The following is a 22,392-nucleotide window of genomic DNA, read 5'->3' as shown; positions in this document are numbered from 1 at the left end:
CCCGCCAGACACGTAAAAATGGAAGAAAATTACTGTTCAATGTCATGTGCATTTAGCTCTGAGGGCGCATTTGCTCATTTTAGCACCATGTAAAAAAATATGACTATCATTTACGCATTTTAGTATTATTTGGTGAAGTGAATTCTTATGTCGCATTTTGAAATTTCGATTTGAATTTAAAACAGGAAACCTTTGGAATTTTTGAAGGGATATATTTTTAAAATAAAATGACAGAAATAATATTTGCCCTTCAAACTTATTTTATTGATGTACTCAATTAGGGGGGACTCAATTCCAAAGTATTAAAACAAAACAAAACAAGTACATCCTCTTTAAAGACAAAGTTATTGGGTTCCAACCAAAACAAAACAACTCAACTCAAGGCAGACTTCACAACTTCAATGAATCATCCTCACAGTCAAAACAAATCGACAGGCACAAACACAAATGGGAGGAAAAGCTAAACAAGAGTTGCAAAGATATTCATAATGCATATATAGCACGCTGTTCTCTAATAGTTTGTCATCAACTCCTAATACCCAATTATTGACAACTATGTCATTCTCACCACTCAAGTGGAAAAAGCCAATATACATATTTGGCCACTGAAGACAGGTTCATATATGCATCACGTAATAGATAATAGATTTATAGATATGTGAATATGAATCAACAAAAAGCTAATCAGAGTTCAAAAGTGTGGTTTTTAAGACAATTTTACCACATATCTAGAATGGTTATATAGAAAACAAATGCAATGTCTACAAGATCTGCAACACCTTTTTTTTCCCGCACTTTTTTGACAAGACTATTTTACAGAACAAACCGATGACAAATTAAATGCACCGTAAACGCCTCATCTGGCAAACTAAGGAAGGATTCCCACTTCGGTCACCCCAAAAATTTTATGCATCAAACTTAAAGCACAATTTGGCCAAATAGTTAAAAAAAAAAAAAAAAAATCTTATACACACTTTGATGATGCTTTCGTTTTGTTTGTTAATATGTGTTTAAAAAAAAAAAAAAAAAAAAAAAAAAAAAAAAAAAAGCCTTTTTGGATCGGGAGTGAGGATGGACCTGGCAGGTCCGCCACTACACCGGCCGGGAAGACCTGCTCCGAGTGCGCTTGGCAATCAGACGCCGTCGCAAATCGATGGGGAAAGGCTGATCTAGAAAGATGGCAAAAGGCGAGCGTTTATGCCACAAATGTCTGCCGTTGCAAACTTTCTCGTAAAGTTCAAAAGCATCACAAGGTGACACATGAAGATATTTCTCAAAGACAAAATATTTTAATCATTTATCTTCCAGGTCCTGTAAAAAGTTTCTCCAAATTTCTCTTTTTATAAAAATAGACGCTTTTAAACCCACATCAAAGAGGTTCGGCGCTCTTTGGCAAGGTACTTGCTTTAAGAATTCGTTTTTTTGTCTTTTCATCCGTTAGACAGTAAGCGCAGACAAAACAGAGAACAATGAAAAGTTTGACGAGTGCAAAAGAAAAAAAATAAAGAAAAAAAGTTTGGAAAACGTAGCCGTAGTGAACCAAACGAAACGAGAACTGAATCACAACAAGACGCAACGACATGAGAGCACAAAACGAAAGCGCAAACAGAAAGTAAGGTGACGTGACCGCGCGTGTGCATGCGGCGGTTACGCTTTGTGGGTTTTGTTGGTCTTGAACGACACCTGCAGCACGCGGTCGCCCAGGCGGTAGCCGTTCAGGCTGCCGATGGCCACGGCCGCCTCGTCGTAGTTGGTCATGGTGACGAAGCCGAAGCCTTTGCACTTGTTTGTGTTGAAGTCACGAATGACCTTGACGTTGGTGACGGCGCCGAAAGGCCCGAACATTTGCCACAGGATGCTCTCGTCGGCGTCGGGGGCCAAGTTGTACACGAAGATGCACCAGCCGCTGCTGTGGCCCGGGATGTTGATGCCGGCCAGGCTGGTCACCCCGTCGATGGCCATGGCCGAGAACCTGCTGTGACAAACCACAAACGCTTTCTTTACCTTGACACGCCAACTTCATTTGACACGGCGGTAAATTTTGAGAAAAAAAAAAAAAGCGCAATTTCTTCAACTGGGGAACGCTTAGATTTCCCGGAATTGTTCAGTCTTCCCAAATGAGAACCTCAATATAATGGTTACAAATGACGACGAAGGGATCTTGAGCGTACAAACTACTAACTATAAAACTTTAAAAAAAAAAAAAAAAAAAAAAAAAAAAAATCCAGCACAGTGAACAGTTGGAAATAAGTAAATAATTCCAAACTTAGTTTGACCTTAACATTTTGGTGTCCAACTGTTGGAAGTATTTCAGTGCTTTTGCACAACTTTATCCTCAACAAAAATGAGTCACTCACACTAGGAAAAAGTACTACAGTGTACCCCCGGCATACTCGCGGTTCAGCGCCTATTCAATTTATTTTGTATTTTTTCATGTTGTTTTTTGGGGGCGCCAACACCTGTTTCATCGCCATGAGACAATTGCGCAACAGTGCGATGCTTCAAAGAGGAACGGGCCACAGAGTTGGCGTGTCATCAGCAGGTTGCAACAGACATGACTCGAAGCGTCACAGAAAGGCAAGTAGATGGTAAACGGTCGTTCACTTTTATAGCGCTTTACACCGAGTTCACATTCACCTTCTGATGGCATCAGGAGTAACTGGGGGTTCAGTATCTTGCTCAAGGACACTTCGACAGGCTCACAAGGGCCGGTATCAAACCCACAACCTCTTGGTTGGTAAACGAGCCATGCCGGATGTACTTTTATTTGGGGGGGGGGAATTTTCATTCCTTGTTAGGAAGAAGTGCAAAATGTACTAAAATACTCAACAAAGAGGCCAAATGAAGTTGACCTGTAAAGATTATAAGACATTTTAGCTTTAACCTGAAGTTTTACCACAAAACTCAATACCACCAATGTTTTTTTTTTTATCAATTTCATTTGTTCAAATGACATTTGGGTGTGTAAGGCTAACATGCACTTTACCTACTTTGCATGGCTCTCAGCCCAATTACAAACTACATTCAAAGAAATTAAAACAAAATAAATCTCAGCTGCAGATTTTACAATTTGAAGAGGACAAAACTCAAAAGCGCTCAGGAAAGGTGGCGGAATTTGCAGGCGGTGTCGCCCGAGATGAGTTGCTCCAGTTAGCCTCGTGCGGAACATCCACTATGACAGGTGCGCGCCCCACCATCAAGGCGAGAGCTCGTCCGAACAAAGATGTGGGGGTAGGGGGGGGGGGGGGGGGGGGGGGACCCATCTATTGTCAGTGCACTCGGCTGCCGGCGCATCCTGAAAGACGTCTGACGCAAGCGACTTGAAAAGTGGACGTGGCCGTCCATAAAAGATCAAGGTGAGCTAGTCGAGCGCGCGTACAGTGTACACGTCGCCGGTGCCTGCGCAACGCTCTGCAATCGCGGGCCAGAAAAGTGCAAAGCTGCGCCGTCCTGACGTGACGCGCCGTGTACAAAAGCCACAAGACATTTTGCTCATCTCCTCACAGCGCCCGGAGGAATATTCATGAATCCATTTCATCGCTATCACTGCTCGACACACACGGCGAACACCGCTTGACACTACGTTCCGTGGTGGGCTCAAATTGCACTTTGACATAACAAAAAACAAAAAAAAAACAAACAAAAAAAAAAACAGCTTAACTCTTGCGTTGGCAGTTAGATAGTCCTGGTTTGTAAATGTGTTTTTAACCATTTTAAACTTTTGTGTTGCGGGTCAAATGGACTCCTTTTATTGGATAAAAATCTAGATTATTTTTAAATGTAAAGCCTTTACAAAACTTGCTATTTTGAAGCAAATGCGACCATTTTGTGTTATTTCTAAGGTTGGTCTTTACATTTCACTTTTATACAACCTGTAACGCCGCAGGTCAAATTGACATTTTTTAACTGCACTTTTATGAAATACTTTAACCACATTTTTGTTGACTTTTTTTTTTTTTAGTTCCCTATACTTCATTTTTTGTGACTTTCCTACAAGCGTTAATGCTGTGCATCGTTGCTCAGATGTTCAGAACACGAATGGATTTTGGAGGGCCAAATAAAATCAGTTCCTGTGGTTACATTTTGGAACTGCTACTAAAGTCGGATAACTAAAGATGCCAAAGCTAAATTTCTGAATAAAATAAAATAAAAAATCCACAAACCTTTTCACACCGTAGGCCATGTTCAGCAGGTTGTCCAGCCTAAAAACACAAGGCGGAGATGAGCGCGTCAACGTCACATCGATTTTCGACTTCATTACTCAACTCCTTACTAAGTCATAAGCAGTATCCACTTGCATATATTTCTGCAAATGGTGGCCAGATGCCTTTATTTACTCAACTGCAGATGAGAGGGAGGTTTCATTTGTACAACACATTTTTGTTAGAGAAAAAATCAAGTAACATCCTTGCACTTTGAAACACAATTAATGGTGTTAATTAATGGAATATTAAGTAGCATTTATGTACCTTTTAAAACAAAAATAACCATAAACCATCACCAGCATTTCAAACTTTTAGTAAAGACTCCACACACCAATTTCAAGCATGTGACGTGCTGCTGTCTGGGACAGCAACAGATTGACATTTTTTAATTTTTTTTATTGGTTTTACACAGTGCAGATAAATGCTACTTAAGACTAACTTTGGGTTTTATGCAGTTAGTGCTGAAACGGACAAATATTATTTCACATTCATATTGCTATGCTTAAAAGCATTTTGATGGTTTTTAGTGTTTCCTCTTCACATTTTCGATGGGCTTCGTCGTTTGAGCACTGACGGTAAAACGGAAAACAGCGAACGTTAAGTTGCATTTATCTGCATATTGGCACTGGGAATGTCACGTTAACACCAACTACAAAATCCACCGACAATGCAAATATTCAGCAGCAGTTTAAAAAAAAAAAAAGTGACTCCACACTATTTAGGTCAGCAACAAAACTCACAATGGGATGGGTTTGTGCACATGAATGAAAGGGTCTATTTGAGATGACACCCGGTGACTGATAGAAGCAAATGACACAATGAATATGAATAATTGTTCTCATTTCAATGTGCTTGGCTGTGCCCCTTTTACCTGAAGCGTTGTGCCTGCTGTGAGAGCGGTCCCGGGTACCTTCGATTGGGCGAGTGGTATAGCTGGGACAGCAGCGCCTGGTTGGTCTTCTGACTGGGGTTGTTGGCAAACTTGACCGTGATGGGCTCTGCGGCGCCGGGCGGCTTCTGACAGTGGAGGCCCTTGATGGCCTCCTCGGCCTCCACCCGCCGGTCAAAGCGGATGAAGCCCACACCTCTGGAAAGGCCTGCGCAACAATAAATTGGTCCTCAAGTACAAACGGGTCAATGAAATTGGGCAAATAAGGGAGAAGGGCTGCCACAAACGATTATTTTGCTAATATCCGATTAGTCGACTAATCGGATGATATATAAATCGCGGCAAATGGCAGCAGCAAGCTAATAAGCATCATTCGCTTACAGCTTGAATTCTTTATGTACACACTAATCATGAAGACAAGATGATAGTACATTCAACTTGTATTAAACTTTGCAACTTAAGCCATCATTCCTGACATGTTTATAAATAAAGGAGCGACTTCAATTGATGGCGATACTCTGGCCTTAAAATCTTTAGCTGTAATTCTTCAGCGCGTTTTAAAATTGCTGTACAAAACTATACAGAGTTGCGCTAATGCAGTGAAATTATCTATGAATACAAAAAGAAGTACTTGTATACATATTTCACTCTTCTTGGGCACCAAGACTTTTTTTTTTTTTAACGGAAGGTAGTGAAATCAGGAGTAAATTGGGCAAATGCTCTGTGCTAAAGAAAACTAAAAGAAACTTGTATTGGTTTTTAATTTTGTGTTAATTTAAACTATCAAAAAGGTTTTGTTATTCTTTTCATTAGTATGCATCATTTAAAAGTAGTAAATTGATCTACACAATCAAAATGTGGTATGCACCTGTAACAAAAAAAGGATAGACCGTTTTTGTTGCACTATAACATGGTATATTACAACAAACTTAACTATGGATTTTATTGCTATGTGACGCCGATGAGTGGCACATATGTCGTTTTTGTGTTGAGTGCTGATATTTCCCAGTTCATGAATGCATCACTCCGTTCGCGAGTGAGAGAGCAAGCGTGCGCTTCCCGCTTTGATGTCCATAAACACACAGAGTTTTTGGTTGTTAATCAACGCGAGTTTACTGAATAATGGCTGCTTAATCCATAGAAGATGCTACGACGTGCTAGCGTACCAAATAGGAGCGTTACATCAAACACACCGTAACGTGTATGCTAACTGCAGCTAGCTTCTAGACACAACTGTGCCTATGTCAGATATGAAATCAGGCATCAGCCATAACTTGCTTCATTTTTTTTAAATAATTGGGCATCTCCATCCTGCTGCCATGAAAGGCAGGTTTGCATTGTATTGAGTATCTTTGGTGAAATGTGCCGTAACCTTCGGACTCTGTTGTGTGTAAGGCTTCCACTACTTTACCCACAGTGCTTCTGTTTACATCACCCGGATTACCACCACTGCGCACGTGCGTTGCCAGAGCGAGAGGCGGCAGTCTCGAAAGAAAAATAATGTGCCAAATAAATAAATATATAAATAAACGACACGTCGCCGATTAAAATTAATTGTCGACGATTTTGATCGTCGACGTGATTAGTCGACTAATCATGGCAGCCCTATAAGAGAGCTGCAGCTAGCACTACATCCGGTGCTTTTTCTCTGCTACTCGGAGAACCCATTCTTCAATTGGATGACAGGTTTCAGCCAAAAATATCCACAAATGAGCTCATACAGTATGCGCCAAAAATCCTCGGTGTGCTGCAAGTGGGCTCCTTAAAATGACTGATGTTTCACACTGCGTCGCCATAAATAATACAATTAAATAGCACAAATTAAAGCATTCATGGTAAGAACAGTGTAGGCCGTAAGAGGTCATGTACTCCTTCGAATGTACCTGTTATGTGGGATCTTGGAGGCGTTTGAAGTGCTGACTACTTTTTTTTTTTTTTTTAAATGAAAACTCCACCAAGTTGAGGGCTCCTTGTTACGTTGGTACTGTGAACTCACTTGGACCCTCAAAGTAGGGGTGGGCGATCTGGCAAAAATACCAGCTCACGATTTTTAAAAAAAAAATAAAATCACGATCACGATTTTATCACGATTCTTTTTTTTTTATACTAATTTGCACATTTCTGACCATTTTCCTCATGTTAAAATAAAACATTTAAAATGTGTATGAAACTAAAAGAAAAAAAAAACATTTTAAGTCAGCTAAGCTTTCTGAACAAGTTTAAATTTGAATAGTGACAATTTCTATCAAGATGTGCAGTGAATGTAAACATAAAAGGTAAAAATGTAAACATAAAAACACAGCTCGTAACGCAGGTCTAGTACTTTGACGAGTCTTTTAAAGCCCTCGTTTTCCACTGTTTTAATGGGAATCATGTCTTCAGCAAGGTAATAAGCCACTGCCTCAGTTCTTTACACTGCTGCCTTGTTTTTTTCCATATGGAGTGCTCTTGTTAAATGTCTGCGTTACCGTGGGTTGCGTTAGCTTGGAGCTAGCGGCTGCCTCCGGCTACCAATGCTCTGATCTCTGTTTGCTTTGGCTGTCGGCGCTGACGTCCGAACCGAAACTCTGCAAACTTTGCAAACGACTGGTTTGCGCTTTCTCCTCCGATGAAAAAGCCAAAATTGACAGCTGTAAAGCACTGGTGCAGAAAGAAACCCGTTCGCCATCAAGGTAAATTTGCGCGCAACTCCCTCATGGCTCTTAGAACTTTCAAACACATTTTTTAGGAAAATGATGCATGTTCATTTGGATGGGCTCAGTTATTCTTGTTGGTACAATTTGAAGTGAATCTGTCAGGAACAAGCATCTGCAATATAATGTGCAGCTAAAGCACTCCTGGGTTTGGCGAACGTTTCGATTCAGATTATTCGAGTGATTCAGTTTATTAGAGTGTCGCGTCTTCACACGACAGCGGCGAAATAGACGGTTCAAACGCATTTCATTTCTCTCCGCGGAACAGGACTCGCTCCAGCGGCACAGACGCACCCGAGTCCCGCTACTTTATACCCATTTCATATTCTACCCACTCCATGCATATTTATGAACATCTCGGGTGGAAAATTGCATTTTGGTATCTCACACCGATACACCCGTGATGCATTTTGCAAGACCCCTGCTGTCATTTTGTTCTGACTCTCTGGGGCACAAAATGATAGAAAAAGGAAAAGGTTTTGAGAAAACCTAATTAAATTTGATGCGAGTATGCAGTGAACTTATTTGCAAATTGTTAATTATTCTAAAGAACAGAACTAAAACTAATGCCGCCTATCTGCGTTGTCTTGTGCCGGCCAAATGCCCGTCCTTCTAAAGTCAGCTCAGCTTGACAGTAAGCAGCAGAAGGATTGAAGAATTCCAGTAGCGGTCCAACAGGCAGGCAAGTTTCCAAAGAGAAGTTTTTGCTGCCATGCTCCACCCACAAGCAATGACCAAAACTCGCATTGGCTCGCAATTGCACAAAATCTCCTGTTTGGGTTTGTAGGAGGTTGTGATATCAGATGAGTGAAGTTGGGAAAATGCACTGTGCTAAAGAAAACTAAAATAAATACTCGTATTGGTTTTTAATTTACCCTTTATCCAAAATGTATGTTTACCTTCACTGGAATGTATAATTTAAAAAGTAGCAAATTGATCTACACAATCAAAATGTGGTATACACCTGAAGCGAGGGGTAAAAAAAAAAAATCACCAATCACGGCTGACCTGCTTTCTGAAGCTGAGGCGTGATTAGTCGTTACCTGAATTCTGAGCAGTTGTGATGCCCTTTTCAGTTGACAGAAGTGACAAAATGGCCGCCCCCAGAGATGGCTAAAAACGGGTGGATTAACTCTTATTCCACAAATGCAATATTTATCAGAATGCCTTGTTTCAACTAGTGGGCTGCATAGAACATATTCTTGAAAAAAAATATGTTTGGGTTGATTTCCCCTTTAAAGGTTCGGAAGAACATAACGTTTGCTACCGAGTGTTCCGATTTCCCCCGATTTCATGAATGCGTTATTCTGTTTGCGATTGAGTGAGTTCCTCCAGCTCCCCTGTCAACCACGGCGAGTGAAAGTTTAATCGGCCTCGCCGACGGATGGATGTATAAAATTAGAGGCGGACCGGCCTATAGACTGCTACAAATTTCCCCCCACCCCAAGAAGAAAAGGCGTATGACGGATGACGGGAGGGTACCCACACTGCAGGCGGATGACGATAACGGACGCTCAATTTTTTGTAAAATGCTCAGCTCTGGTACTAACCTCACTAAAATCATGGCTCTCTATTTAACAAATTATATATTATTACATATGTATATACTATAGCTTCAAAGATTAAATCAATTAAAAAAATACGTAAAAATATTTACTTTGCAGTTACATCATGACAATGCACATTAAACTGACAGTATTACGCCACAATGCAGTGTGATGGCGGTTGTTATTCTATGATGGATAAAGATGTCATGTTATGTCAAAGAACATAATTTGCCAGTCAGGTTTCACTGTGCGGCTGCCCTTCCTTGTCACCGCTGATATGAATCTATGAAAACTAGCAGCGATCGGGATGAGCCAAGTCTTTCGCTTTCAGCTAACTTTGGCTGGTCCAAAATCAGCGAGGATAGCGGCTTCGGAAAATAATTAACAAAAAGTGGAGCCACCATAGTGTAGAATAAAGGAAGCGCATCCGACTCACCGGTCACCTGGTCCACCAGAATGCGCGAGGTGATGATGCGGCCATACTGTGAGAAGAGCTGCTCCAGTTCCGTCTGAGTCATGGTCTTTGGCAAGCCACTGACGTACAAATTTGCATCCCGGATGGAGGCGGAGCTCGGACGCGCATAGGACACCTACGGGCAGACGGACTTTCACATGAGCGCTGGCGCATTTCTCTTTTTATACTCCTAAAGGCTCATCCCAAAACAACAAAGGCCAATAAGCACAGCTGTGGAAAATAAAAAAAAAATAAAAAATAAAAAAATCCCAGTTTCACTCAAATGCTTTTGAGACATGCATTAATCCATGTCACATATTTGAACTAGGCTTGAAAAAAGGGTGGAACATGAGAAGTTAAAATGAGGACATATCACAAATCGGAATGTTTGCCATTTTCAAACTGCAGACGTCACGGCTTTACTACAAGCAGGTGACAATACAGTGCAAAATGGCCACCCCTGAGATGGATTAAAAACTGGTTGATTTTTCTGCTGCGTTCATAGTCTATAAACAATATTAATCAGAACGGCGTGCAAGGCTTTTTTGTACATGCCATTACTTGCCAATTACACACATATATTGTAATGCATCAGATATAAGTGCATATAACTATTTGAAAAAAATGTACATTTACTTGCTTTGACATTCTACCAATCAAATGCTTTCAAACTCCTTCGGTGTGGCTTGCAAGAAGAAATGTAGGTGGTCAAGGTGGTCTTCAGTAAGAGCCCCCACCTTCACATTCATGCACTGCAGCTTTGGCATAGCTGCTTTTGCTCAAACCCACTCTCCCTCCTTTCTCCCCAGGCAGCACATGGAAAGCGCGACGACTACGCCGCCACTGCCGCCTGATGAATGCTAATGGCCGCCGCCTCCCTGTAAATGCATACTGGTGCTTGTACAGCACATGAAACCATAGAAACAGTTCTGCTCCACTCGTGTGCCTGGATTAACAATAAGCTCCCTTTCCCAGCGACCCAGGCTTTTTCATCCAGCCTCGTTATGCCGCCACTTGTGAACGCCAACAAGGTTTTGGCGACGCCTTACCTTAATGGTCTTGGTCTGAAGTCTCAGGCCATTCAAGGTGTTGATGGCCTTCTCTGCATCCTTGGGTTCCACGTAGTTCACAAATCCGTAGCCGAGGCTCTGCCCTGCAAGCGCCAAAGCACACTTGCTTACTGCACATTTGCACAGTGAAACCATTCAATTGTCATATTGTGTGAAGATGGCAAAATAAATGACTAATTTCTCCCCAGCCCCCGTTTTTTCTTAACCTTAATTCAAGATTTAACACAATAGCCTGTACACAATAATAAAAGCCTGCTTTTATTTATTCCTTTCGTCACCGACGTTCAAATTTGTCACCTGGAATCCAACCCTTTACTGGCACTGACGTAACATATATCCACCAATAAATTCTCCAAACAAGTAGGTCTGTCGAATGCAGGTTTGTAAAACCACAAACTAACTGAAAGGTCGGGATCTTGAGCTTTGGGGTGAAAATTCAGGATGAACCTAAAATGCACAAGAGCCTTCACTGGTGACCTATTCTAAACTTTTTTTTTAATTTTGAAGCGTTTTTTTTAATTTTTTAATTTTTTTTTTTAAATTGTATGCCTTGTGACTTTTGCCATTCAACCTCCAAGTTTACACAAGATCAAGTTGACATGTAAAGGTTCAAGAGCACTGAGGCGCTCAGGTCTCATTTAGAAAACGCCCAGATCATAGCGGCTAACTAAATAAGGCTACCTGTTATTTTGTCTCGGACGAGCTTGCATGACTCGATCTCTCCGATGCTGCCGAACAGGCTCTTGAGCTCGTCCTGGGCCATGTTCTGAGGCAGGTAGTTGACGATCAGGTTGGTCTTGCTGTCCTCCAGGCTGCCCGACTCCACCGGTGAGGAGCAGTTGTTGGAGATGCTGGACGGCCCGTTGCTGGTGTTGTTGCACGTGGGCCCGTTGGACAACTGCGTTTCCATGGCGGCAATTACCTGCTAAATGGGACCAAGGAAAAGCGTCAGGGCAAAACGGCAACTTCCACCGTCGTTCTTCACACACCGGAGACGTGGACGAGGTGAATCTAAACCATGAATTCCCCCGCCCCGTACTGCCCGTGACTTTCCGACCACACCGACGCAACAGTCACCGATGAGTGGGAAGGAATGAGAGAAGCGCTAACGTGATGGGGTAAGGCCAAAAGAACAAGGAAGTGGCACACACCCCGGTCCAAGGCTCGGATGCCCACGAGCCACTTCTAAGCAGAGAGGCCACATCGCACAGTCTGACTGCCATGTTAGTGCGGAGATGCCGTCTGAAATGTGGACACAGAATCATGTTAGATCAAAGAACAGCACAGGCGACATTCCGCGGCCACCGCGCGAAGCGACTTGACCGGGCAGCGGCATTGCTCCGCCACCATCCCGAAGACAAGAAAAATCCCGAAACAATCCACGGCATATGCGCATTGGCGGCCAAGTGCTCGACACGCAGCACCACGTCCAACAAAAATTGAACACAATACAACACTGACATGCACGACTCTGGATATAAAAATGGAGCTTCAAAACGTTTTTAAGGACAAGCTACGTGTTCAAAACGTGACCATACTAGTATGGAACTTCAGTTTTCAATTCAAGTGTGAGATTGCACTTTTTTTTTTTAAAAAAAGAGTCACATATGTTAATATCTGTATGACCTGACAGTAGATTACTCTTAAAATGACTGACATTCGTACAATGCACGTCTCATGCGAGTTCACGTTAGTGATTGGTCCACGTTTCAAGCTGGAGGAGGAGTGAAGTGAGGCTACAATCAAATCTAGCTTGGGAATTGCTAACTTTTTGTTTGTGTGTGTGTGGGTGGATGGTCGGAGAGGGGCCCAAACAACTTGCTTCATTAGTTAGCCAAACAAGTAACGGCCACCACAGTCTTCTCCCACTATTTGTCCCGCTAGGATAACGAACGGGGCCGTACACTTCAGCACAACTGCCCACTCAAACCATCTGTTTGACCACAGCTGTCTGCTTACACGCCGACAGCACACTAAATGAGCACTTCAACGTCCAGACCACGTGACGCTGTGTCATAACCCTACGGGTTTGTTCAAACACGCCTTCAGTGTAGTACCAACTTGCCGGGTAACATCGAGCAGTTCAATCAACAGCAAGAAGAGGAGGCAGGGAGGGTCACCTCGAGAGCTGCAGTAACAGTCGTCACTCCCACAGAGGACAAAGAATATGCCTGTGAGTTTTGTTGTACGCTGTGTTTGTATGTGTTGCTGTGTTTGCTCAACTAGCATGTGTTAGGTTTCGAACTACCACGCTAATTTCCATTAGCCCGTCCGTAGCATTTCGCTTCATGTTAGTACACAATTTTTGATCTTTTGTTTCGTGTAACAGATTCACACAAAGGTTGCAATGTTACTGCTGTATTTTTCCTGACAACAAAGACAACAATGTTAGCAGCAACAAGTTAAGTTATAAGAACGGTTGTTGTGGGAATGAAGATATTTTGCGAGAATAAAATTGTAGTTAGAAAAATCTAAGAATGAAGAACGCTTCAAGGAAAAACTAAAGCTGTCATTTGATGGGAAAACTTGCAAAAATAGAGCGAAAGGATACACAAAAAATAGTCACAGAATTTTTTGAATAAAAGGTTGCGCAATTAGAACAAAAAAAACGGAACCTATACTCATAATATTACTCGCTTAATTGCTAATTAAGAGGCACTGTTACGCTTTTGAGGAAACAAAGTCAGGCACTACCAAAAGGATTCAGTTGTACGCCATTAAATTTGTCAAAAATATTTTACAAATTTATTAGTGCCCGATCGATATGGATTTTTTGAGGCTGATCTCAATATTTGTCAGAAAAAAAAATCCAACAATAATAAGATGATTAATATAAAAACTAATGAAATAACTTTTGGTCCCTTCGGGCCTACAACAACGAATATATACGAAATACAGGCAGAATCTTTAATATTTGTCTAACACGACAGAAGAGGAATTTTCAAGCACAAAAACATGCAGAAAAGCGATACGTGACGAATTTATCAAAAGCAGATTTTGTTGTAAAAGCAATTTCATGCTCAGGAGTTCCACAATGGCAAAATTGTAATCCACCGTTGTTGTAAACGGGGTTGGTGTTTGGGTGCGGTCACGTGGTCATTGTGTCAGGAAAGATGCTTAGTTACTGGCTTCAACGGAGTCACACCACCATCTAGTGGACAAATGTCACAAGGACAACAATCTGAGTAACACTTTCCCACCAAAAAGTACGAATATATCGACGTTTAATCTGCAAAACTCCGGTTTATTATGATTATTTTGAAAAGAGCTAATATCGGCTAATGAATCGGTCGGGTACTACGATTTATTCTCATTACCGTTGTCATACTGTGGAGTACAAAATTATATCACTATAGGTGAGCTTTTTAAAATAAAGGACAAAAGTTAGCATTGATGCTAACTTGCTAACAAAGGGCAGGTAACAAGAGGACATATTGTCCCGAGATGATTCGCTTCACTCTGCGTCTCTTGTATATTCCACCTCTCACGCTCAGCGCAAAAGCACAACCATTGGCCACGGTCCCGCTTGCAGACACAAATATTTCATGAGATAAACACTTGGGTGGGAAATCTTGGCGAGACGCAACACCGCCAGGCACTGAGAGTGTGTGGCCAGACAGACAGACGTTTGACGACGGAGCGTTACACTGTCAAGTGCAAACAATTAGCTCGATGAAATGCTACGAATAAACGGGTAATATACGGGAAAGGTGTCATTTTACGCTAGGAAAAAGATTTCCCGTGTATAAATTATATATTTTTTCCCCCACATAACTCCACCGCTAATAGTCCTGCTCATGTTTGTAAACATTTGAGCTCCATAACGGAGCATTTGTGACTAAGCGGCAAACTCGTTAAAGCGCGACCTCAAGGCAAACTGTGAGCTCAGCGTGTGCTGATGCGACCCAGCACTTGAAGCAAGCGAGGCACGAATCCTCCGCCGCCGTGGACGCAATTGACCGAGTGTGCGTGACGAGCTGCCGCACGGCATGTCCGTCCTTGAAAAAGGGAGGGGGGTGGGGGGGAGACCCACAAGTGATGGCTCAAAATATCCCCACACTGGAGGAACATGCGACACCCGCAGCAACAATATGACTTTAGTCGTCTAATATTACAACTTTACTCTCTGTTTCTTTGTGTTTATCGTTTCCATAATGCTCCCTCTTAACTTCAGATGGATATTGATTCAAGAACTTTCCAGCAATCTTCCAGGCCGTTGCAACTCTACTCGTAACATTGCGATTTTATTCTTGAAAATGAAGTGCACATACAGTAACTAGTCTGTTTTTGTGCTGAAACACTCTAGGATGCCACAAGATGGTACCAAAGCTCTGTCCAAGTAGGAAAGTAAATAAAGGAAGTTGCTACATCTCGACAGACGAGTTTCATATGAAGGGTCGGAGACAAATTAAGTCTGGGTTGTTACAGAGCCTTTTATGCATGTACATGCACACTGATGCATTAGGACCAATCATGGCTCAGATTCAGAAAACAAGTCAGCCGTGACTGTCGTTGTGAGCAGTTGAGATGTCATTTTCAGTCGGCAGAAGACAAAATAGACGCCCCCAGAGATGGCTAAAAACGAGTGCATTTTGCTGCTTGATTTTGTGTTTGTTGAATATTAAGCAACAAAGTCCACCCGTTTTTAGCCATCTCTGGGGGCGGCCATTTTGTCACTTCTGTCTCCTGAAAATGACATCACACACCCTCAGGGCTCAGATAACGACCAATCATAGCTCAGCTTCAGAAAACAGGTGATTGGTCGTTACTGTTGAAAAATATGTTTGGGTTGACTTCCTCTTTAAATGGTTCGTCGTATTACGTTATCCAGAGCTTAGCATCGCCTACGCGTCACTAAAATCCCAGCTGCATCTTTAGCCGACCCACATGGTCCCAGTCGGTCCGAGTCAGCCAAACAGTGTCAAGAACGAACTTAAACGGTACCACGTCACACGCAGGTGCCACACTCCTGACACGCAGCCTAATAAAAAATAAAACAGTGTTGTATACCTTTCGGTCCCAGTCATGTGTCCCATATTGTTTTTATTTGATATTTTCCTTTATTTAGCTTTATTTAATCTGCTTGTGCGGCAACTGCGTGTGACGTGTACATTAAGTTCTCGACGCCGATTGGCTGTTGCTGACGAGGGACGAACTGGGACCACGCGGATCGGCTAAATATGCAGACGGGAATTTCTTGACGGTTAGGCTATGACGCCATCTTTTTTTTCCTGATACAGCCACAGCTATCTTGCTTGCATTCTTGTCATTCACAAACATGATCTTCATACCATTTAATATTCCTATAAATACTTCCTGAACCATGTAATATACTATACTGTATGCACATTTCGATAAAAGCAGGGTTTTTCCTACATTCAAAATTGAGAGGCGGCCGCTAATTGTGTGCCCGTCTCCAACAAGAACGATTGATATTGCACAAAACAACGCGATTGATGTCCCACCGCGGCAACGAACGTATTTCAGGTACAGTTGCAGAGTTCACCACTATGGAGGCGCTATATCACGCCAGGCCAACCCACGTCTCGCATTGAACATATTTTCTTTGCCCGGTTTCATGCGGCACTTTCAATCTCTTTTCGTTCTGAACTTGCAGTGCCTTGGAGAAAGCGTCTCTAATAGGAGAGGGGCTGCCAAGCGATTTAATGCTATTTTAGCGGACTTATTTGCAAGTCATGGCATGGGGACAATGGAGGAAGATGGGATAAATAAAGTGCGTTTAATGTATTAACATTGAATGATACATCTTGTTTCCTCTTGATTTTCCTTTTTTAAAACGAGCAAAGACTGGGGTTTGTTTTGTAACAATGAAAAATATATTTTGTCAATCAGTAGGAAAAGACTCACTTTTTACTTCCTGGTCACCCGCTAGGTCAGCGCTTCCAAATACGGGCACGTTGTTGGGTGTCTGATAAAGGGCTTGTCCGAACGCGGTAATTGAACAGATTACATTCATACATGAAAGTTTAGTCATGCTCGCCAACAGACGGCAGTTTAAAATTAGAGACAGAAGTGTACCCACACTGCAGACGGATGACGAATAACGGATGCTCAATTTTTAGTAAAATGCCCAGCTCTGGTCTTCACCATCAGTTTTATTTCCAGATAAATTACATTGCCTTTCATCCTTTTCTCAATGCTTTTCTTGTTTGGACTTGGTTGGTTCTTTATCAATACCAGCATAAATGTGTGAATAGTGCTGCGTTGACAAATTGACGCCATGGGATAGTTGGAATCTCTAAAGCTTGTTACACAAACCAATGAAAAGGCAATTTTACTCAAATGACAGATCCTGCTGCCCTTGATGAATTAACACACTGTCCCATTTCCATCAGAACTGCACCATCAGACAAAACCTAACGCTCTGTAACCCCCCCACCACACACACACACACACACACACACACACACACACACACGCTACTGCACATCAGCTCCACTGACAAGCATTCAAGGACGTCACGTGGTTGCCTTCCAGTAACATGGCATCATTTACAGTACCAAAAGACACCAAAAAACACATTTTACAGAGACACACCCAAAAATGACACCTCCCATGTCTTAAATTCAGGAGAAACGCCAACAACAATTAAAACACACACCAGCTTTATCTACAAAAAACAGGTTTGTTTGAAACATTCTTGCTAAAATTCTGGACTCGAAGCAACGAGCTTAATTGACGACTGCGCAACACCTTGGCGCTGCAAACAAGCATGCGCCAAGAAAAAGCAAACAAGTAAAAGGCAACTTTTACACTCACCTGGCATTTATTTGCATTTGTGTTTAAATAGCTTGCAATTGCAAATTGCAAAACAAATACACGTTATGTTAAAACGACCATTTTACAGCCAGTTTTTTTTTTTTTTTTTTTTACATGCACACTCAGAGCCAGCAGCCTACTGCAATTAGTTTTCTCTAGAAACTTCTACTGAAGAGTGCGGTTCGGACTACTTAAGCGAATTTTTTTTTTTTTATCTATAATTTCATATCCAAATATGTGCACGTAGCACAATAATAAGCTTTTCGTCACAAATGCGGTGACACCTGCATAGCGTCCTCCCTTCTTTCTAGGCTAACAACGAGGAGGCTAGCAACATGGCGCCGCTCAAACTTGAGGTTGCATGAAGCTAGGCCGATTATTTTTCAACTTTTTTGGGGGGCACCAATTCGACACTTGCACGCAATGACGTCTTACCGTTAAGTGTTGAAGCAACGTGGCGTGTTAAAAGTCTGCTCTCGTGGAACTTTGCGTCTTCCTGAGGGCGAATAGGGGGGGCGGTGGTGTGGTCGCGGCCGGCCTAAGTAAACTAATCAGGCCATTGGCCAATCAGAGAGGGCGCAGCGTCGACCCCGGAAATGGCATAATGACTTGATTGGCCGCAGGTGTACTCGATAAATCCAAAGGACAACATGGCGACGAAACAATGGAAAATGATTTATCAAACGAGTCAATTTAATAACCACGACAAATTAGGTAATCAACAACTCACTGTTATGAGAGAGTTGAATGACTACTGTAAATCCTTTTAAATCATGCAGCCGGACTGCATTTGGCATTGACACGTGAATAAAAATGCATCCAAGCATTTCTGATAAAACACCGAGTTGCACAGACTGGGTTCCGTATTTGGGGGATAAAATCCAACAACTCCACGTATTCGCTGCTGTAAAGCAACGTTTCAGACGATTCATGCACTCTTAAGCAATACACGCACCCATCCTTGCTCTCTGTTCCATCCCGTCGGATCGAGGGACCCTGAACGCATCACGCGGCGTTCACATGCAACCAGAGATGGTCCGCCGCTCAAAGACAGCCACAAGACAACGTGCAAAGAACAACATCATCTTACCGTTTCTATAAATGAAAGTTATGGACGTCCAAATAAGTAGCCAACGGTGTTCGATATATATATATTTGTAAAAGTTCAAACATAAAAGACAAACGACATAAAATGAGGATGTGAAATAAAATATTTATTAAATCAAAACACACAAATGACTTCCTTGCTGGAACAAAAGAGAAGGGGTCGGGAAGGGAAACGGGAAAGAGGGAGATGGGGTGCGGGGGGCACAGAAGAAATGAAAAGGAATCAAATAAGTAAAAAAAAAAAAAAAAAAAAAAAAAAGGAGTAACCCCTGGCTCGTGCCTGTCTCGCGCTTTTATAGGTGGGCCACACAAACAGGCGACATCACGGAGTGCCGAGTGATGCACGGAGGAGCTCGTCTTTAAAAGGAACATAGTCCTGCCGGCGAATATATACAGCCCTATCACAGCTCCCGCTCGCTCTCTCTCGCTTGCTCTCTCCCTCCCGCCCTTCCTGGCCCCCCACCATGCCCCCCATTCAACATACACATGCACTGGACGCGGAAGTATACCCTCCATCCTGACGCACGCACGCACGCACGCACGCACGCACGCACGCACGCACGCACGCACGCACGCACGCACGCACGCACGCACGCACGCACGCACGCACGCACGCACGCACGCACGCGCTTTTGACCATTGGCTCCGCGCCGCCACAGAGCGCCATTGGTCGGCGCTGCTGTCACTCATCAACCACTCGTCACAAATTTGGCATTCAGGGGTGTTGGAAGGCATGTTTTAAGCCATAAAAAAGTGTCCCCGGAAGTTAATCTAGGCATAATAAAATACTTTTTTTTTGTGAGTGCACACAACCATGTTCATGCTTGTTTGATGAGACATCAGTTCAGTGAGCCACAAAAGGAATTGGAAGTTGCTCCATTTTTATATTTATATATGTAAACTTGCTTAATCTTTATTTTATACCACCTTGTGGCACTGTTTAATGTTTAGTTTGAATTTATGTGGTTTGATATTTATTTTTATTGGAATTTTCTTAATTTGATTATTTAATGATCTTGCTTCATTATAAATTAATTTGAATTGACTTAATGTAAACGTGTGTTTCATTTAAGCTTTTTCATTTTTTAAAGTTGAACTTGCTTGATTTTTATTTTAATTGTACTAGTTTGATTTTCAGATTTTTAAGCTTTGTTTTTTAAATCTATTTTTTTGTAGTTGACATTTTTTTTAACTGTTGTGAAACTGGCTATCCTTCGATATGTTTATTTGGATTTGTGAGACACAGATTCCAAAAGATCAATGGCTGGCTATGAAGGACATCAGCATATTTTATGAGATGGTTCCGTGAGCAACAAAGTTCTTGTTAATGTGCTTTGCTTTTTCTATGGATTCTTTTTTTTTTTTTTAATCAAATGAAGTTTGACAAACTTAACAGTATATCAAAACAAATATTACAAATACAACCAAAATTCAATGATATTAAGCCTAATTTATTTTTGAGAAAGGCAATACATTGATTAAAAATTCACATGGTCTGTAAAAGCCACACAAATGATTTTAAATGACTGACTTTAAATGGTTTAAGGTTAAAAAAATAGAGGCGGGAAAAGGGACAGGGGGTGCTGGGTGGTGGTGGGGGTCCAAAAAGGTTACTTGCAGGGTTTCCATCTTAATGACAGCCAGAGTTAAAGTCAGACTACCCTGGGAGTTAGTCATGCTCAGAAATATCAATTAGATCATTAGCATTTAGTTAGCATACACCAAATTCTTTAAAATAATCTACAGGAGAACATTTTCTGCACATTTTCTATGGCGACTTGGCAAAGTGTGTCTTCAAAGATGATTTTTCAAAGATCAGACAGATTTGGAAAAAAAAGAAAAAAGAAGTTCTACAATAGAGCTGACAGACGAAGTTCAGTCGGGAAATAGTTCCTTTGATACTTCTACAACGTAGGACTTGATTAATTTGAGTAAAAAAAAAAAACAACAACAACAGGCCACTTCACGTCAAGTGAAGTGACTAATTTTCAAAAAAGCAATTTATCCACTTGCTTGAAATGTTTGACCCTAAGTATGTGCTGCAGTAACAAATATTTTTAGGTCAGTGAGGAAAACCAACACATAACCAGCCAAGCTAAACAGCTTATGGCTGTAGAAGTTGATGGATGTGGCGGGTGGTTGAGGTGGGGGGCTTGGGTTCGAGCTTGTTTGATATCCAGAAAATTACAGTAAAATTCAGCGAGGAAGAAATATAAAAATCCAATTTGTTTTGAATAATGTCATTGTTGTAAAAAAATAGATAAAAGTAGGAAATTGGACAATGTGAAAAAAATATTCAAAGTCAAATCACCCATCCCAAGTGCTCATACGTAATACTAATCTTACCTTGGTCCATCGTGTTCCTCACGAGCGCCACCTTCACTGCGCTAAAGAAACAAAAAAGCAAAAACATGTCAAAATGGACGCCGCTGTCCCTCTCTGTGTACTGAGATTTTATATAACACTGGAGCAAAGTGTTCAAAATACAGCCCAATATAATGTTTCACTCACTTTCTCTTCCTGTTTGTAGCATACTTCGCCTAGCCTTGCACAGCTGCTTCCCACATTGGATAACATAAAGCAACATCATTGTGGTCTTTGTGTTCCCCGCTTGCATTCACCTGTCCAGTGTGGAAAATGCTTCCTGGAGTGGGCGGGGCCCAAAGGGCTAGGTCTTAAAGGCACAGCTCTACTAAAACAAACAAACAAACAAACAAACAAAACAAGAGAAAACATTGCTAATATGAGTATTATACATTGAAAAGTTAAAATCAGTACATCAAAAATGTACAAAATCTAAACTAACAGGAAATTTGCTGTATCAAATGCTCATATCATAATATTTTATGCCTCTATTTCCCATTCTCAGACAGGGAGGCAAACTAATAGACATGACATTTTTTGGGGGAGAAAATAATTTAGAGAGTATTAAGTGGGCATTTCAGGTAATTCACGCAAACTAAGTTAACATTTACAAATAAGGTGAGTGCTTGCGATTTAGACAAGAAAACATGCAGCCGCATTATCGGCTCTTGACACATCTCAAGGTGTTGCTGACCTTGAATGTCAGAGTCACATAATATGGTGATTTATTATGCATTAGCCCAATCAGGGGTTGGCGGGACATGCCGAGCAGATGTTTTCCCTCACATCAATGCAAAGACTTATAACCGAGCAATAGGTAAATGTTTATTTTATTTTATTTTTTTATGTTCAGGTCAAACAAACAAGTAATAGCATCATTAACTATTCAGTGGCGGCAGTTTGCCTAGAAAATGACATTCACAATCTAATTAACTGCCAGCATTTGGATTCATCTGTCAAATGTTTTTCGTGTACGGTGAACACAGGTCAAACTTTTATTTGAATGATCTTCAAATTTTGCAAGTTTGTAAAAGTAGCGTATTCGAGATCTCGACGTTGGCCAACAATGGAATCACTTTTTTCAATTTTGATTAAGTTTTATCAATTTTTTACACTAATAGATTTAGGGATTGGCGATTAGCAATAGCAGGTATAAGTATCAAGCCGATACCAGCCTTATTTTAAGATATTGGATACTCTTGGAAGCTGCCGATACCAGCTATAGATACTTAAGGCAAAAAAAAAATAAAAAAATCTGATATCGAGTAAGTCCTTCTCGGCTG

At 41.6% G+C, this 22,392-nt stretch overlaps 1 protein-coding gene across 16 annotated transcripts; it reads right to left on the bottom strand.

The window, feature by feature from the left end:
• Positions 1 to 242: 242 nt before the first annotated feature.
• elavl2 (ELAV like RNA binding protein 2) lies at positions 243 to 21,431 on the bottom strand. Of its 16 annotated transcripts, XM_086017327.1 has the most exons (10): positions 21,257 to 21,422; positions 21,092 to 21,132; positions 12,010 to 12,100; positions 11,540 to 11,783; positions 10,838 to 10,941; positions 9,771 to 9,924; positions 5,077 to 5,302; positions 4,164 to 4,202; positions 1,684 to 1,975; positions 243 to 1,169 (listed from the first exon to the last, which is right to left on the bottom strand). In XM_086017327.1, exons 1-10 carry the CDS (start codon positions 21,320 to 21,322, stop codon positions 1,134 to 1,136), a joined length of 1,293 nt encoding a protein of 430 aa, XP_085873453.1. In that variant the 5' UTR covers positions 21,323 to 21,422; the 3' UTR covers positions 243 to 1,133. The 16 variants fall into 16 exon arrangements, with proteins under 16 accessions (XP_085873453.1, XP_085873487.1, XP_085873471.1 ...); XM_086017361.1 differs by having other exon boundaries at positions 243 to 1,972; positions 5,116 to 5,302; positions 21,257 to 21,431; XM_086017345.1 differs by having other exon boundaries at positions 243 to 1,972; positions 21,257 to 21,426.
• Between the last annotated feature and the right edge of the window lie 961 nt (positions 21,432 to 22,392).

This window comes from Filicampus tigris, chromosome 2 (genome assembly GCF_054856515.1).
Source record: "Filicampus tigris isolate MCC_2025a chromosome 2, RoL_Ftig_1.0, whole genome shotgun sequence".
Classification (NCBI taxonomy): Eukaryota; Metazoa; Chordata; class Actinopteri; order Syngnathiformes; family Syngnathidae; genus Filicampus; species Filicampus tigris.
This window is presented reverse-complemented; position numbering and strand designations above follow the sequence as displayed.

What these genes read in the sequence shown, in the direction of transcription:
- elavl2 (XM_086017327.1), bottom strand. Translation starts at nt 21,322, where the DNA reads ATGTTATCCAATGTGGGAAGCAGCTGTGCAAGGCTAGGCGAAGTATGC. An exon ending in GAGGAACACGATGGACCAAG is followed by an intron (nt 12,101 to 21,091) that starts GTAAGATTAGTA and finishes TCCACATTTCAG; the next exon opens with ACGGCATCTCCGCACTAACA. An exon ending in CAGCAGGCACAACGCTTCAG is followed by an intron (nt 4,203 to 5,076) that starts GTAAAAGGGGCA and finishes TTGTGTTTTTAG; the next exon opens with GCTGGACAACCTGCTGAACA.